General features: G+C 41.9%; 1 protein-coding gene across 1 annotated transcript in view; it reads right to left on the bottom strand.

Moving 5' to 3' along the window:
* Nucleotides 1-19300, bottom strand: part of ssbp2a (single stranded DNA binding protein 2a) — a 57771-nt gene that overhangs the window by 30115 nt on the left and 8356 nt on the right. Inside the window, exons 2-3 of the mRNA XM_003456067.5 lie at nucleotides 4546-4618; nucleotides 226-287 (exon numbers count right to left, since the gene is read on the bottom strand). Coding sequence (XP_003456115.1) covers nucleotides 226-287; nucleotides 4546-4618 — 135 coding nt within the window. The remainder of the gene's footprint in view (nucleotides 1-225; nucleotides 288-4545; nucleotides 4619-19300) is intronic.

The raw sequence follows: 19300 nt of genomic DNA, 5'->3' as shown, positions 1-19300 counted from the left end.
AGAAAATAAAGGGGTTTTTTTTTGTTATCAACATTGCAGCAGATGACTTCAAATGCACTATCACAGCATGCAAACAGTTAACTGAGGAAGGGCTGATGAGATAAAGACAAACACAGGAGGAGAGATAATTTTATTCAGTCATGGCAGTGATGGAATGAACAGAAATGGCAATAAAAAGAATGGATCTCGTATCACTTCCCACAAAAAAACCCAAAACCCACTCACCACCACCATGAGTGGAGGAACCCCGGAGGTTCTCCTAATGTGATGTTCTTCTCCCATCGGATCTTGAGACACACACACACACACACACAAAGAGAGAGAGAATGAGATCCTTCAGAAACATAGCAAGTATAACAACATGCCTGACATCTGAATTACCTGCTTTATAAGGTTAAAGAGGGTGAGAGGGAATTCTTATAACACACGCCATTAAGTAATTATGTTATGATTCTCGTGGAATCATAAGTGGATAAGTGGGTTTATGTGTGCCTGAAAGCTCTTCTATTCATGAGTACATGAAAGTGTGCATGTGCGTTTGCTTCCTCGGTCAGGAGGTGTGTAGGGTATGAGGTCATAGACATGTACCGGCCTGAGGAGCCCAGCCAGACTATTGTGCGGCCTACAACACACCCTTCAGTCTCCTCCTCACAGCATTATCCATCATTCTGAGTTCATCAACTTTGAGTTTCATTTATTCTGCTCTCTCTAAATTCCTTACTTTCCTTCCTATTAACAAAAAAAAAAAAAAAAACTGAACACAGACAAGTTTCTAAATAATTCTGACAGCAAAAAATGCCATTCTTGAAGATGGCCATTGAGCACGGTGCAATAAGAGTTTTACTGCATGTGGACTCGACTGGTTCTTAGCGCTTTTCTACTCTATCTGAAGTACTCATAGTACTTTATACAACATACCTCATTCATGCCCGTTCATATACATGCTTTCTATCTAATAATCATAATAATAACACGCATTTACTCTCTGCCCAACCTTCCAACTAGTAGATGACCTGCTCTACCTCCTGAGCTACAGCCACCCCACATGTGTCTCTGCTTTCAGGCATTTATCCTGTAATATTAGGCTCATATTAGGCCAATAAATTTGACCGACTAATCCTTAAAGTCAGGTTTTCAATACAGAGCAAAAAAAAAGTGTTGGCCAATCGACTCTTAATAAGTTTAACGAGGCATCCCTGAGGAAACTTGCTAACAGCAGCGTTTTCTTTCTCAAATCAAGAACCACCATCGCCGCAGAGGAAACATGGAGCAAAAGAGTAAATCAGCCTATGATAAAATTCAGTTTGAGAGTGACAGCAGATGCGAATGAAAAGCACGAGACAAATTACACCGATTTGAATCTGATCACTGAGACAAATTTCGGATATTGTCCGGGCTCATTTACGAGCAAATTAATTTCTCTTTCGGATCTTACCGTTATCTTAAGATGTGATTATTTCAAACAAATTGGTACACAGAGAGAGAGAGAAAAGAGCATTTTAAGGTATTAAGATTTGAATCAAAAATAAAATATCTGAAATGTGAAAACAAGGTGGACAAAAAACAAGAAATGTTCTTTTCTTCTGGGGCAGCATACCACTCAAATAAGACACCAAAACGAAGTAGTTTCCAGTGGAAGTGATGCTTAAAAAAGCAGTTTATAATAAAGCAACTTCCCAGTTCAGGAGAAGTGCAGATGGGGGTGGGTGGAGGGATAGATAGTTATTTAAAAAGCAGAAAATGAGCTATCTAAGAACGAGAAAATCAATTTTTTCTACCTACTGCTGGAAAAACTGCTGTGGATTTTATGTGATAATCTGCTGAAGTTAGAGCTGTGAACTTCACTGGTGCCGAAGAAAGAAAAACACAGCGTCAGTGGGAGGGTTTCAGACGCTGTTCATCTGAAACAGTCGTAGCACCTTGCAGGCTGTCGTCAGCCTTGCAAACAGCTAAAAATGACATCACCGCTGCTGGCGTGCTGTGCATTTTGCTGTCATTTTAGGCTCTCGATTGTCGAGAGGCTCCTCCACGCATTTCAGCGATATACCGACGCAGGAGCACAGGGCTTCCCGGACGGCACAGAGGGAGAGTGCTGCAACAGTAGGAAAAGTGATTGCTTTGTTTTGCAGCGACTTCGAGCGTGCCTCGAGTGTGAGTACAAACGGTTACGGGGATGTCTTGACATCATAGACCAACATGTCGTTTACAATCGCAGCATTCGTCAGAATCAGTGACATCACCCACGTGTAGGACGACTTTGAGCACAGTGTTCATGGATGAACTGTGATTAGCCCCATGCTCGTCTTAATTTTTGATAAGGTTTAGACGAGTAGAACTCAAAGGCTGTGCTGCATAAATGGATCCATGTGAGGACAATCACAGTGGTTCAGGGAAAGCACTAGAGAAACAGTAGTTAGTGGTTGTAACTCCAGCCTTATGACTATGTGTTTACCCCACTAATGGGCTTTTCTATTGATTGTGTGTGGTGACTAGGTTTGAGTTAGGAGCCCACACCTTGGCTCTGGCCCCGTATGCACACACCACACACACACACACACACACACACACACACACACACACACACACACACACACACACACACACACACACACACACACACACACACACACACACACACACACAGAAAGAGCTGTAAAGTGTGAGCAGTAGTGAGACTTCTGCTATCAGACAATGACACAATTGTTTTGTCTGCATCTGACTTCTCAGAGTGACCTCATGTTCATCTTTTTTAATTTCCCTTCATATTATGTTTATTACGAGTAAAAGAAGAAGACTATTGTGCCACCTGCTACAGCAGCAGTGTGAACAAGTGCTAAAATAACAGGAAAAACTGAATCACCGCATGTTCAATCAGACCGTCCTGACCTCAGCTGCAGATCAGACACAGCGACTTTTAGAAGGAATGGCTCGCTTTGAAGTGTTTTGGGAGGGTCAGGAACTGCCCCTGTTTGTTTGGCCCGCATGCTTTTAGTCTAAGTTCGCAGTTCCAGTAAACATTATTGGCAGCCAGCAATTTCCATTTACACACCACGACAAAGAGGGTTTTACTTTCTCGAACTGGCAGAAACGATACAGAAAAAAATCGAGCATGACATTCATCATTTCTCACATTTAATTGGCTGCAGCTTAGACCAAACAAGATTACAGACAGTTCAGGTCAGGACACTATCTAGTGTGCTCTTGTATTTCCCCTTCATCTGGAAAGTGTGGAGAAAAAAAAACAAACAACGAATGTGCCCGCATATCCCGTCTTCCTGTGGTCTGCATTCCCAGGAGGTTCTTTCATTTACCTTCCCCATGCTGCAGAAAGATCCCTTCAGCGTGATTGCTGGCAGATGTAGGCAATGTGTGACATGGGCACAGTTTTCTTTTCATCCCTACTCGCGTAAAATTTCAACCTTTTTAATTTGTGCTGTATTTTCTTTAAGGTTTCAGATCTTTTAGTTGTTTTTCTTTGAGACATCAATTTAGTTAGAGAGGTTTGCGTGGTTTCTTTTTGCCACTTCTTCTAAGCTGTCCGTTTGTGATTTGATATTTATATCAAGGTATCCCTTTACGATTTGTGAATTGCCGCCCCGGGCTCTTGCTCCATGAGCATAAGGATGCGCTGTAAACCCATGTGAATGATAACACAGGGCTTTAAAGCCGTACTACAACCCACCCTTCCAGCACCAGTTACACTTTTTTTGCAAAAATGTTTATGCTCTGTGTGTACGTGCACGTGTATGCGTGCATATGTGTGCATGCGGACGGCACAAAAGCGGCTGTGTTTATACTTGTTGCGCTCCCGCCTAATGCATTCCCACACTTGAACATGACACCGCCTATCTTCTTCATCTGCGGAAGAGAGAGCAAGTGATATGGCAGAGAGGAAAGGGTGCCTGAGAGAAACTGAGGTGTAGGTACGTGTGCGCACGTGTGCGAACACACACTAAGAGCGATGAGAATCGGTGCCAGCTGATGATGTAACCTTTTCCACCACCCACACCCCCTTTCCCCCTTTGTTCTCCTCTTCCTCTGGCCGATGTACAACAAGCCTCTAGCTACTGTCTCCTACATTGCAATTTACCGTCATTTACTGCAAAGCACAATCATCAGCTGACCTCCTTTTCACCTCATCACCTTTTCACCTCCGCGGAATTAAAGTGAGGACAAGCGCAGGGAGAGGAGTGGAGAGACAGACGAGAAGGAGAGCAGGAAGATTACAATAAAAACAGAGGAGAACAAGATGGGAAGAGAGGGACAAACACAAAGCTGCCGAGCGGATCAGACAATGATGTCAGTCGGAGACGTCAGCTCCAGCCTAAGCATCATAAGTCTCCCTGCGCGCCGGCTCCAGTCCCACTAAATGCAACACTAATGTTAAAAAGCTTGTTGTCTCAGCACTGCGAGGCCAGGCTAATTCAATTAGCTGCTACACTTGTTCGACATGTTATATGAGGGTCAGACCACCCTTCAGAGTGGACACATAAAGTACATGGCCTGCAGTCCAGCACAAACACATAAAGCATTTTTGTGACTTACCTCCGAGAGAAAGGTCTGTGCTGACTTCTGTGCTCCTACATGCAGCAGGTACTCGTACACATAAAGAGCCAACCTGCGCAAACAAAGAACAACAGCAGGACAAAAGATGAAAATTAGCAGAGGCAAACAGATATGAGGCGAGTAAGCAAGAGACAGTGAAAACAGTCTTAGTTTTACAAGCCGGCAAAAATTAGAGCAACTACTAAGCACTTGCAAATCTCCAAATATTGAAATAAATAACTTTTTCTCTGGGTGTTTAAGATAAATCCATACATAGTGGGAAACTGCACTAAAGACAAACACCTAGGCGTGGATACAATTTGCCAGGCAGCCAGGCAGGACTAGAATCCTATATGAGGAGATGAGTGAAAACTTCAGAGTCTGTTAGAATTCCCATGGGAAACACAAAGACGCACTCTAACTTAGGAGCAATATTCCTGCCCCCAAACTGCCAAACAGACAGGACAACCATTAAAAACATTCGAAATCCACCCAACATATAAGCTAAAACAACACAGTGTTAACAGTAGGCCTGCTGGGACCACACCGAGAAATACCTCACCTCAATGCCTTGGGCTCTCCATAGACTTCCTCCCATGGCTTTGATCACAGTAAGAATTAATTACAGGCTTGATTTGTTAATCAATTCTCCTCCCTGTGAGCCTCTCCTGGTACTAACAGCAACTTAGGAAATGGAGGACGGGGTAATCTACTGGTCTATAAATACAAGGTAAAAATTGATCTACAGGGGATCAACAGCAGATCTCACTGACTCCTAATGGCACTGTGTAGATTTAGAGATTTAGCCATCGTAAGAACACAAAGTAACTCTACAGGGATATGAACATGATCAGTGTATTTAGCCGTATTAGTACAAAAAACTATTCTGTCAGATGTTTGTATACTCAGTGGGCTTGATGTGTGCTGAAACACCAATTTATTAATACAATTGTGTTATGTATGGCTTCAATTAAATGACTAATCTGTTGACTATTTCTCAGTGAATCAGTGTGTTGCTGTCTAATGCATACAGCTGGAAAACTGCCAACATTTCTATCATAATTTTTTAAAGATTATGGGGACATAGTGAAATAGTTCTCCAGACTTTATGAAGGTCTTTCAAAGTTTTTCTTTGGACATTGGTTGCTTTTCCCCTCATTTTAAGTCCAGGCTGCATATCTGGCCAATTTCAGAGACATGTTTTTTGTTTTTTTTGTTCGTTTGTTAAGCCACTTAATATTGACCTATGAATCATCCAAGCATAGAAAGGCGCCTAAACAGTGTGGTGTCTACATATAACAGCAAAAAGCCAGTTTTAAATCTTTGGGCACTTTGTTGCTAGCATTCTGCTGCAAAACCCCCCCAAAAACAAACAAGAAAGAAAACACAAAATCTCTCCCATTTCTTTAGTTGAATCTATGACAAATGCCAAAAGACAGAAGATAACACAGTTTGACAGACATGAAATAGTAGTTTGACAGCAAATACTATTTTCTCTAAAAATGTATTTACAGCAGTGCTACCACCACAGAATCATTAGTGATTCCCGACGTGCTATTAGGTGAAAACCTGGTAAATCCAGAGACGATGTGCAGCATCCACAAAAGTTTCTACAGAAACAGTCTTAGTGGGAGGCTGGCCCATAAGAAGCCATTCTTAAGAGCAACAGGGAGAAAAGGCTAAGGTATATCAAATTATACAAGATGTGGACTGAAAATCTGTGGCAGGTCTGATGGAGTGATGAATCCCAACTGGAAAACTTTGGTTCAAATCATCATCAAATTATCGCTGCTAATCATCATGGACAGAAAAACACAGTGGAACACTATCAGCCATAGATTGGCCTCCCCAGAGCACAAACCTCAACTTTATTGAAGCAGTGTGGGATCATCGTGACAGAGAACGGAACAAAAGGGTACGAGGAACCACAGAAGAGCTTTAAATGTCCTTCAAAAAGCCTGGAGAACTATTCCTGAAGTCTACTTAAACAAATGACACCAGAGAGTTCAGACTGTGTTGGAGACTAAAGCTGATTGTACCAACATTTTTCTTTCAAGCTCATTAGAATTGACCACACTCTGTTTTTGCCATATGTACTGTATTTCCATGTGAGTTTACAAGTTTCAATTAATTGTTGGATGAATTGTTTCCCATTTTCCTACCAAACTATAAAGAAATGATGGAGTGGTACAAGACTTTTGCAGAGTACTGTACTGTTGTATATGATGAAAGACGATTCAAACACACATCTGAGAAGCCTTAAACATGATGCATCGTGCGCTTTGACCTGGAGCTTGACGTGTCTATGTACGTTAGTGGGTTCAACTTTCTAAAGGCATGAAGCCATGAACGATGGCCACACTGGGACAGCAGCTGTCCTAGAACACCCCCACCCACTGAAAGGTGCTACCAGCTTGTTGTAGCAGATCCAGACTCTTACATTGAAGTAAAAATAAACTCCCCAGACAGCTCTGTCTGCCTGTCTGAAGATGATGGACTGCACACCTTTCTGCTATGCACACAGGTACTCTGTCTGCGGCCCCCACCTCCTCCGTCCCTCTCCTTTATTTCCATCTTTCTTCATCGCTTTCATCCTTCGTCTACCCTGTTCCCCCCCCCCCCCCCCCCTCCCTCCCCTCCTCTCCCCCTCACTCTGTGCCTTTTCTGTCTTGGTTTCGTCTTGCACCCTTTTTTATTTTTTATTTTCTACAGAGGCCATGTTTGTTTAACGATGAAAGGACGAGGAGGGAACCTCTTTCCGTCTATCCTTCCCCTCCTATATCCATCTCTTCTTCCCCATGTCCCCTCTCCTCCCCCCGTGGCCGGGCTGTAATGTGTAACCAAAGAGATAGAGACAGAACGTTTCACAGGGACAAGGTTAACAGAACAATGAGAGGCTTGACAAAACTCTTGACACCTCGACAACTGAACATGAATAAAAGATGTGCCCGATGTGTGTGTGTGTGTGTGTTTTTTTTTTCCAAGGCGCTGCACAACCCCCGAACATTTCTAGGAACGAACTTGCTCCGTCGTTCTGTTCTGCTTCGTTTTCCTGTCAGCCTGTCGAAATCTGTCACTCCCTCCTGTGAACCCCACCGCCAGCCACTGCAGCATCAGTATAGAACTATTTATTAATACTGACAGATCTCATGTATCTGCAGTGAATACATTCGCAGCGATGATGACAACCTGATGGGCTGCATGAATGAATTTGTTGTGTCAGTGGGAATAAATAAAGAAATGAAAGCTTGTCCTCAGCATGCACCAGCCTGTTTTCAGTCAGCTATCTATTACCACGCTAAATACAGCCTCGCACGGTAGCTGCCTCGGATAAAGACTTAGAGGTTTTAACCTATGATTGATTTCACAGAGGCTCCGAGCTGTGACCTTTGCTCCTAATAGAGAGGTGGGAATCGAAGGAAGTGAGGAAACCCAGGGAAGGTGGATAAAAGAGGGCAGCAGTGGCAAAGGTGATACAGTTTTTTTTTTTTAAAAGAAGTGAAACCACAGGTACATGGCCTATTACAAGTTTTGGAGAGGTGATGAAAGAAAGGGAAAAATGAAGGAAGACTTGCTTCATTTCTGACCTTAAACATGGGGGTTTAAAGGTGTAAAAGCTTGCAAAATACACCCATAACACCCTCCTCTTCTTAGCACACACCAACAGGTGGAGTTAAAACGTGACTGATAAGTGGAAAGCAACAGAGCAGATATCGGTAGCATTCGATATCTGCCTAACTTTAACTCACAACTACTAATTTCCTCCAAGATGAGTGATGGGCTTTGAAAACACTAAATCCCTTCATGCTGCTGCCTCATTGTTCACTTACCACGTGTTCAACTTGCTCACTTACCACAACCAGCTACGAGGAACTCGGCAGGACGATGGAGCCCAAACACTGAGCGGAGATAACGTTTGAGGATTAGAGGATGGGGGACTGTTCAAGGTTAAGAATCCTCTAAATTTGACACATTAAAATGAAAACATGACAATGGCTCTGCTGTCAAGTTAAATAAACTGTCACTTTAAGTCATATCTGTGGGCAGCAGTGCTCAAATTGAGGCAGCCAATGATTTTCAAAATGCTTCCTGATTCCATATTAGTCCATACATACTGAAGTTTTGAGGCGTTTGCCCTTGCTGACGGACACGCACGTTTCTTTCCATTTCTTACCTGACTACTCTGGCAATTTCTGTTGTAAATATGAAGCACTTTACATTAATCAAAGCTGCAGCTAGAATGATTAGAGTGCTGGGCCCCTCCCGCTTTGTTTCCACTCCATACTGCTCGTAAGCGTGTGCACAAATGCACTTCTGGGCGTGTTTTGTGTCACGGTGGTGGTTCTAGCAGAGAAGGTATAGGCAGAGGATAGGGGTGAACTTTAAGGTCTCCAAGTGACCCATTTATCCTTCAAATTCAAGTGGTTCCGTCTTCTCTGAGTCACATCTAATTAAATTCATATTTCAAGCCGAACCCCATCCCGGCTGCTCTCGCAAAAATCTACAAGACCAGACAGCTGCAGCAAGCTCAGGCAGTCAGAGACCAAGCTTAGCTTAATGAAGGCAGCAGGCAGAAACACTGACCAGTTTCTACGCCGTCTTGTAACAGAGCCGCCGTTGCTGTTACCAGGCTGTCGAACAGAGAGGAGATCAGGGAGAGGAGAGCTATCTCGGAGCTTAACCACAACCTCAGCTTAAAGCGAAGACATGAAGCTTTTTTTTCCCCAGGATCAGCATTTAGGAGACCAACAGATCGCTGCTAATCAATTTACTGCCATGGCGATCAAAGTCTGGCAGAGCTTCAAATCACAACAGGCAATGGTTTCAGTGATTAGGTTTGCCTATTATAGATTAGCTTCAGAATATTTCACCCTTGTTAAAGATGAAATGGAAAAGCGATTATACTTCTGATCTGAATCGACACGTTAAGTGACAGATATCCAGGACTCAATACTGTGCTGACATAGCCTAATTACATATTTGACCAGGAAAATCAAATTAAACATTATATAAGTGAAAAGGGAAGCAATCAAATCCTTACTGCCAGTAAGCAATCGTCATTAATGATTTTTAGCAGTCTGTATTACCAAAATTGCATTATTGGTGCTGGTCGAGTTGTAGTTCCACATTACTTACCTTTACTGTTTTTGTTTAAGGGAGAAATTTGCACAAACGCCACACAGCAGAGATGGCAGCGTTTAGCATCCTCTGAATAAAGTGCTATAAAAGTATCTTCCTGCACAAATTTTATTCAGGTGTGGGCAGTGGCAGGAAATCAGTTTCTCCCTGCAGAAGGTGTTGAATGCAAACTGTGTCCAAAATGGCAGTTGGAGAGTTTTGCAGCAGGAAATATTTGATCAAAAACTCAAAATAGTCAGTGTCTGTGCAGTTTGAATACCAAATCCAAATAGGCAGTCTTGCCCCTTAGCAACCATCGTGGTGACGCCCTCGGGCAGTTACTGCAGGCTCAGAAACCCGGCCAGTATTCAAATAAAGAAATCTCAAAATGAGGCCAGTGTTCGCTTCAGAACCCGGACCTGAGCATTCCTATTCGCTTATGTCCTCATCATCATATTAAGCTACATCCTTGTAAAATCAACAAAGAATCAAGAAATACGAAAGCCACCTCACTTATGATTCAACTACTACAACTACCAAGATAAACCATCATCCTCTAAACACACACGCTGCAAACCGTCGAAGTGTTTGATGCATGCATCCACCCCCCCGCGCCGCCCTCAATCATATGTTGGCTCTCTAAATTGGCACTTAGTCATCAAACCTTTGAGAACCCCTGATTTAAATGGATGGAGAGAGAGGCATAACTGCAATTTCAATCACCGCCACCACATAAAAACTGCATGTACAGAATAATCAAATCTGATAATAACACAAAAAATAACCCCAAATATCCCCCTCCACCCCAAACCCCCACCCACCCCACAGGGCTTTTTCATTCTCATGCACAATGTTTTTACAACACCCACACACTTGTACCGAAACAAAACATGATTGGCCTGGTATTCACCGGCTCAGCTGTTATAAAACAGACGATTGGCTTTTTGGATGTAGCGGTGGATATGTGTCACACTTACATGACTGCCTTCTCTGGCATTACACAATTTTTCCTTAGACTTCTATTCCAAGTTCCTCTGCTTTTAGTTTCAGTTTAGTGACGCTGAATTAAAAAGATTTTGTGCAGATGAAGAGTCACATGATGGGTGAAACACCCCCTTTTTTAAAAAATGCAAGAGTGCAAAGAGGCTGAAGCAGAAATGGCTGCTTCATGGAGAAAGTTGCTAACTGTGGTTTTAGGTTTGGTCAAGCCAGCAAACACAAAGAGAGGCTGGCTTTGTTGAACTTCATCATAGTGTACTCCTATGCCGTCATGCTTCTGGTCACCTGGTAAATATACATCTATTTAATTAAAGTTTTAAATTCACCTGACTTTTTAAAATTTATTTTATAGCAACAAATCACAACAACAGTTGCCCCAAAGCCCTTTATATTGTAAAGATAAAGGCCCTAAAAGCTCCTGAGGTAAATGCCTGAATCTTTAGCACTTCAGTTGCAAATGTGCAACAGTGTTTGAAAGCCAACCACTAACTTCATCTGCTGTTGGTTTGTGTTCGGCAGACAAGCATTTATTTCAACATTTGCAATCACTAATCTGAGCTTTTCTCCCACCACATCATTCTCACTTACTTCCAGCATTTTTTTGTCAGCTTAGCTGCTCCGCATTAAATTTCTATATTTTCTTATACACCCCCAATTCTAAAAATGTTCAGATGCTGTAAGAAATCTAAATAAACACAGAATGCAAATCTCACAAACCCAATTTTATTCACAATTATTATTATTATTATTACATTATTATTATTCAATTATTATACAGAGATATTTTACTTTTTCATGACAAATATTAGCTCATTTTCAAGTTGATAGCATGAACTAAAATGCAGATGGGACGAGGGGAGCAACTACATTTCAAGTAGTACTAAAAAGAAACAGCCGGAGGAACAATTTGCAACTAATTAGGTTAATTGGCAACAGCTCAGCAGCATGATTAGGTATAATAAGGGCATTTCAGACATAACGATGGGCAGACGTTCAGCAACCTCGAAAAAATGATCTCTGAAAATTGTGGAACAATTTCGGAATAATTTTTCTAAAAGTACAATTGTGAAGACTTTGAGTATCTCGTTGTCTACGGAAAAGATTCAGAGAATCTGGAGAAATCTGTGAACAAAGGACAAGGCTGAAAATCAATACTGGATGCTCGTGATCTCTGGGCCCTCGGGCAGAACTGCATTCAAAACAGGTTAAAGCTCTATCATGCAAAGAAGAAGCCATATGTGAGCATGATCCAGAAACGCCCGTGTCCTTTGTGGACTGAAGTTATTTAAAATCGACTGAGGCAAAATGGAAAAACTGTATGGTCTTTTGAAAAACCTGCATCCTCTGAACTAAAGTACAGAGGGACCATCCTGCTTGTTATTGGTGGTCGGATCAAATCCTGCAACTGCAACTTCTCAAGCAACATATGCGCCCATGCACACGTCGTCTTTTCCAGGGAAGCATACTTTAGCAAGTCAATGTTAAAAGAAAGAAAGAAGCAAACTTTTTGAAAGGAGAAATCACGCCCCCCTTCCCGGTCATCATCATCTTCCAATAAGGCAAACACAACCATGATTATTACCTTGGATCTAACAATTAAATAAGCACACCTTTAACGATTAATTCCTGTCACATCGTTAAAACAAATATTTCAGTGTTACCACAGGTTTGGACATATACTGTAGGACTTAATCTGCAATACTCCTACACATTCAGCAGGAAAATTACTTACATTCAGTCTAGCCTTTAGAAAAAAAGAAAAATGACATACAAGTAACTACTGGTTTTCTGCTCAAGCCACACAGAAGATCAAAATTCACTGAAAGTAAATCTTTTAATTGAGGCCTCGGCTTCTCAACCTCGGCTGAACAAGGGTCAAACACTACGTTGCTCTAGGAATGTGGCATTTGCACAACGTACGGAAATATTGTTAAACATTATTATAATTATATAAGTATTTTTGAATGTAGCAACTGGCTGACATGTCTAAAAATAAAAGTGTGTGTGTGTGTGTACGGGTTCGTACTATCCTGGTGGGGACCAAAATCTGACATTTACTATACTGGTGGGGACTTTCTGCACAGTGGGGACCAAAATCCAGGTCCCCTCGGGGTTGAAAGCAATTTTCACACTCAAAATGTGGTTTTAGTGTCAGGGTTACAATTAGGTTATGGTTAGGTTTAGGGTAAGGGTTAGGGTTAGGCATTCATTTTTGATGGTTAGGGTTAGGGTAAGGGGCTAGGGAAAGCATTATGTCAATGGGATGTCCCCACGAGGATAGCAAACCAGACATGTGTGTGTGTGTGTGTGTGTGTGTGTGTGTGTGTGTGCGTGTGTGTGTGTGTGTGTGTGTATAAACGAGAGAAAATAAAAATTCAGTGCAGTGATTTAACCGTTCCGTCTTTCGAGGAACAGCTGGAGATTAGAGGCTCTCCATGCTGTCAACCAGGGATTAACTTGCAACTTCTCTTATGAATTGGTCAAACACAGGTTGGACACATGTGTTCAGTACAGAGTTGCTCGTGTATTAAAACACAATAAAAAGATGTAAAAAGATCTACATTCATATAGGAACCATATCCCTCTGTCGTTGTCCAGGATGGAGGAAAATTACAGAGAAAAATTAAAGAGGAAGAGAGCGATGGTGGGACAGGAGTATAACAGAGCGAGATGAAAGGTTTTGGTGACAAGCAGAGAGAGAAGAAGAGGGATTAGAGAGACGGAGAGGGAAAAAAAGGATGGAGGTGATGGGTGCTAGCGGATGAGCCCCAAAGATGAATCCTCATGAGATCTGTAAACTTTCATATTCTAATGTTGAGGATTCTCACCGAGCGGTGTCTCAGTTAGTCAAGCACCCTGCTGTGACCTCCTTCTGCAAATTAACACAAAACCTTGCAATGAAAAAAAAAAGTCTACGGAGCTAAAGTAGAAGTGATTCCTACCATTTTTTGAAGAGAAAAAGCAAATGACTACATGCTGTGCTGAAATCATAACATACAGGATGGACTGGAAGCTACACAAGCGTAGCATGTCGTGCTGTATGCGCTGGATTTCATTATATTTTTATAAACGCATTTTAAAGAGTCCTGTGAAGAGGTAATAACAATGGAAAAGTAATCCTATTGAACTAAGTCACAGACAGGAAGTTATACACTGTAATTGTCTCCTGGATATGCTTACCTACACACACACACACAACCCCCCCCCCCCCCCCCCCCGCCCACTAAATTAGCATCTTAAATCTCTGCTGTGTGTTTTCACAGCAAAGAATAATTTTAGCAAATGTGACACAGTGAAGTAGAGCTGTAGTGTCTTTGAAGCGCTTTGCTTTCAAGCGAACGTACACAAAATAAAAAAGCAATGAAAGCAATTAAAAAAAAAATGTTACTCCTCCGAATTCAATATAATAGCAGTAACACCTCACTGTGAATTAGACCTGCAGTAAACTCCAGCTTGGTGAAAGTCGTAATGCATAAATGTGGACAGCCTCATTCTGAGTGCTCTGCTTTCATTTGTGTGATGTTAATTAAAAAAAAAAAAATGCAATCCCATCACTCAGCGCCTTCCAGCTAGTCTCAGTGAGGATCTACTTTAGCAATCCTCTGCAGCTTGACAGCCGAATGTTGAGATTTATTATTATTTTTTTAGACTTTTGCCATGTTACATAATTTTGCAGCATATGTGACTGATGCAATACAGACAGTGACAGCAGTAATCACAAGTATAGAGGCAGGCAGCCTGCATAAAACTGAGCCACTTTACCAATTAGCATCATGCAAATGCTTGATTAGAGACTGGCCATCGTTATGTCAAAGCAGGCTTTAAATATAGGTACAAAACAACCACATGGCTGCTTTCTTATTACCTGACTCACAGAAATTCTGAGGCAGGTACTGAGATCAGCATTTGGGAGTGCTAAAAAAAAGACATAAAAATTTAACAAATCATCACAACATTTGCTGTTTTCTAGTTGGATTTTTTTCTTTTTTTATTAATTATCACCCAGCCACCTAAAACACGCAACGTTTTACACCTTTTTCTTTACATCCTTAAGGCATCCTCAGTGATATCACACCCCAACGCACAGCGCTGGGCCACAATGGCAACACAAATCACAGACACCTGTCTTTGAGTTAGAGGTATGATCGTCAGCGTTATCGTCTCCGTCGCGCCCAGCCTACACTGAATGCTACGCGATCCATCTCTCCAAATCAAGCCTCTGTGAGGCTCTGGCAGCTCGGGCTCCTGACGAATCTGGCGAGGACAGAGAGGGACCCCGCCATAAAAGGGAGCGCGGCGATCAAGCTGCTGCCCCTGCTGAGGACAGCCCTGTGTGTGACAGCCAAACACTTTCCCTGATTAATCAAGCCTAGCAGCGGGGCTTTATGTGCCATTAAGAGCCCTGCTAAATGACTTCACTTCATTCATTAAAGTGGAGCATCCTCTGCGGGTAGAGCAGCTCCGCTCGCCAGACAGACAGACAGACAAGTGAAAGCTTGGAGAGAGATGGTGGTGGGGCAGCGATGAGGGTGGTGGGGGCACAGAGGCAAGATAAACAACGACAAATATAGACCCATTACAATGCTGAATTATTCATCTTATACGCAGAGCTTCAGGAAAACAACAGAGGGAAGAAAAAAAAAACAAGAGTCCAAACAACCATGGGGCTTATGGAGTCTTTATACACTAAAGAATATCATTAACACGGGACTACTTATGCACACACCTTGTCTGGGAAAGGTACCACACTGGGATCACGGCCAAATCACTTTAAATGGAAAAATCAGGTTCCGGTAGACTTATCCGTGAAGCGCTTTCATTAGGTAAAGGTATAGTTTTAATGAATCTGTGCAGGGGGAGTTTGACAGCTATAGGTGCGAGTAAATAAATCGCTTGAAAGTGTTGTGCGACCGCCTACAGCATATGTTAATATAAGCTATTCTCAGAGCACAAATTCATACAGGATCAAAAAGTCAGGCAGAAAATTCCAGAAAGGGAAGATTACAGAAGGGAGAGGCAATGATGCACCCCGACAGCACTGAGAGTGGACAAAGATTGGTAATTTACCAGTCAAAAGGGAGATAAAGATGGAGGGATGGAGAGAAAGATAAATAGATAAAGATTAGCAGCAACAGGAGATCCAGGGGGCAGAGAGGAAGAGAGAGACAAATGAGACTGAAGAAGAGGGAGGCTGAAAGAGAAAGAGAGATGGAGAGAGTAAATGATTAATGAAAGGAGCTGTGGGGGGAGGTCAGGACTGAGCAGAAGAGGAGTGATGCTGCAGCCAGTGAGCAAAACCGAAGAGGACAACATTATGAGCAGCCGTGCTGCTGTCGCTCACCGTAACACAGGATTTGTAAAAGGGGAACCAAATGTGACTCAAAAGAGCTTGAGAGCACGCGCTGAATCTACTGAATTTGCTAAATTTGCTAAATAAGGCGTTTTTTCGTCTTTTCATGTTTAAACACAGATTCTAATTGGCCGTAATGCCTTTGAGAGGCTTTGTACTGTTATTTAAGCCAAAGACTGGCAAAAATACAATGAACACTTGCGTGTGGATAAGTTTGCGTCACTGTAGAGAAGAAAACTTTCATCACCGGTGATGATTTATTACTTGACAAAACTGTTCAAAGACTTTCATTAGATCCTTTAACTTCTTGCAACATCTTAGTCAAATACATGCCTTAAATTAATCCCCAACTGGCAGTGTGCTGTGGCTCTATCGCCGGCGCTCACTGATGCATTTCTAATTGGCATTTTTGCTGATGGTCACAAGTTAAATCTATATTCTCCATTACCCTTCCACCATGTCCCCTGGGATCTCTCTAATGGCTCCGAGCACTTGAATAGAGATATTTGTATAAAGTATATTCTCTCTGATGCCGACTCGTCTCCGCGCGGGCTTACTTCAGCTGCAGGTTTGGCGTGTAGCTGAGAGTTTGGGAGGAGCAGGGGGGAAAAGTTCACTACATCTTTGAAGATTAACAAAACACGTGTTATAATCCAGCATGGAAACAGCCTGAGGAAAGACACTTGTAGTAAAATAAACTGTGTTTTATCTGCTCGTCTTCAGCGTTTCGTCTGCACCGAGATGGTCTCACATGCTGCTTTACAGAGCAAATGTTTGTCGTAGCCTTTATCCCTCTCGTTCCACAACACATAGTAAAGCCCTTGGTGAAGTTTTGGCTCAGCGACAAGCCTGAATGCTGTATAACCGGCTTGGCAAAAAAAAGACCCCAAAAAACAACACACCGCAGCCAGCGCTGGTTAAGAATGGTTGAGCTGAATGACGCTAGCTGTTACAGGTTGACCAGCAATTTCGCAATTAGCTGATAAACCACTAAGATGAAGGGTTACATAGTTTGAACATTAACTCTTTACCCCTTGAAAGTCTACTAAGGAGGAAACTCTTTTCCAAACTTTTTTGCATTTTGTGTCATATTTCAGGCCGGCTTACAGAACAAAATGACTGGCTGTGCCTCAGAAGTTAGTGAGGGTGGTCTCTGTCTAAGCAGCTACCCTTTGTAAAACCCAGAAACTATTCTAACGGTCATCAACCCATGTCTTAGGGGTACAAGGAAGGTCATCAAATATCATCTTTATGGGGGAAAAGAGTTAAAGGTGAAAACTCTTGTTGACTGTAAATCATAAAGTAGTTTTGAAACTGAAACCTTGCTCCAGCAAAGATGAGAAATTGCCAAAGGTGAGATATCATGTGTTAAAGTCAAAAGAATGAAGCTCATATCCTGACAGAGAGGAAGAGTCCTGCATTCTTTGGCTCACCTCAGTGTAGACTCTGTGTTTACCTTTCATTAACTAGAGATCCCAGAATCCTCTCCTCCCGCACCGCACCCTTGGGATACTCCAATACAAGGTGAAAATAAATGCTGTAAAATAGCTGCTTGAACAACAAATATTAAAAAAGCACAGCTTATTATGTTTGAGTTATAAATTATTTCATAAACACTGAGGAAAGACAAGTCTAAGTTTTAGTTTCCCGGCTGAATTCTAATTACAGATCGCTCCGCAATCTATGTGTAAAACGGTTTTATTAAAATATCTCTAAAAGGTCCAAAATATTCCATTTAGAAAAGCTGAAAAGTTCCACAGTTTGGGAACTACAGTGCACCGCAAATGCACTGAAACGGGATATGACTAACACAAGGATAGCGCCAGCTCACGAAATAAGCTAAGCTACAGGCAGACAATGATAAGCCAACTAATCAAGATACTCTAACCATAATGCAGCTGCAGTTGTGAATCCCCACCCTGTGCTCTAAGGACAGAACACACTGTGTCCTCAAAAGGCTACACCCAAAGGCAGTTATGATCACATGAGAAACAGTCGAGAGACAGACCGCCGTCTAACCGAGGAGAAAGAAAACGCCATGCGGGGGGGGGGGGGGGGGGGGTTGCAATTAAGACTTGAACAGAAATGTAAAAAGGAAGCATTGCTCCCTGCCGTATACAAGCACAATCAGACAAAGTGAAACAGCTCTTGTTCTGTCAGCAGTGCAGAGACTCTACTGTATCACAGAGCAGACAACAATGCCCAGGGCTGAGATAACAGGAAATGCCAGCTTATCAGAGAGGGGAGAAAACAGAGGGAGATGGCGAGAGAGCGTGATGAGTAACTCACTGTTTACCAACAGTGTAAGTGAGCAAAAATTTCTGTTGTGTCCTTCATGTGAAAATCTGTCATTTACACATAAGTTTCAACCAGTGAGGTTTTTTCCCCCTCCTGCAACTGTAATTTGTTTGCAGAACATGTAAAGTGGATAAATCAAATAATGGGGTAGGCAAATCCATCACTTTCTTAATTTGAGTTCCATTTCATTGGCTTTGATTTGTTCAGATTGAGTCACCTCTCGTGGGGAGTTTGTTTAATTTCACAGCTGAAAGAACACCAATGATTTTTAGGAGAGTTTTCCTTGTTCAACTTTCTCTACAAGCTATTACAGTAAATCTTGAATGCAATACAGCCATAAACCCCGGAATATTAAACTGCTGTTTACAGAGAGAACTTTGATGGCGACACTTAGTGATCATACTCGCTTAATCACTGCTTTCTTTTTAAAAGTCTGTTCTCAAGAGTTTACTGGGAAGACGAGAGTTAAAGCAACATTGTGCAAGAATAAAAAAGGAAATCGCTTTTCCACCATGACTGGAAGTGCAACTTATAAATATGAGGTATGGGAGAGGAGTGGCGTTCACACAGAGGCAACTGAGCCATTCAACAAGTGGAGCAAATTCATCCCCGTCATTGGATTAGGAGGATCGGAGTTATGGTTTTACTACCCCGACTTTATGCCTTCATTTTACCCACCGATAAACCAATACCTGTACCAATAAGTTCAAAAGGCGATTTAAAAAAAAATAAATGTAGTATTTAATTAAACAAAACATTATGGTGTTTAAGGAGCAGTACATATTCAATATGAATTTGCTTTTTCTGTTGAAGGAAATTCAGTTTTGCTTTGAAATTCATTCCTAATAATAAAAGTATATTTAAGAAAAAAAGAGTAAAAAATCCTTGGTAAAAATTCTTCACTAATAAGAATTAAAAAGAAGAAATGGGATGGGTTTTGTTTTCCACCATAGAGGTAGTTAGCCCTGACACAAGAAATATGATTTTTCT

The sequence above is a fragment of the Oreochromis niloticus genome, linkage group LG12, assembly GCF_001858045.2.
Source record: "Oreochromis niloticus isolate F11D_XX linkage group LG12, O_niloticus_UMD_NMBU, whole genome shotgun sequence".
NCBI lineage: Eukaryota > Metazoa > Chordata > Actinopteri > Cichliformes > Cichlidae > Oreochromis > Oreochromis niloticus.
The sequence above is the reverse complement of the archived record's forward strand: the minus strand, read 5'-3'. Positions and strand labels throughout refer to the sequence as shown.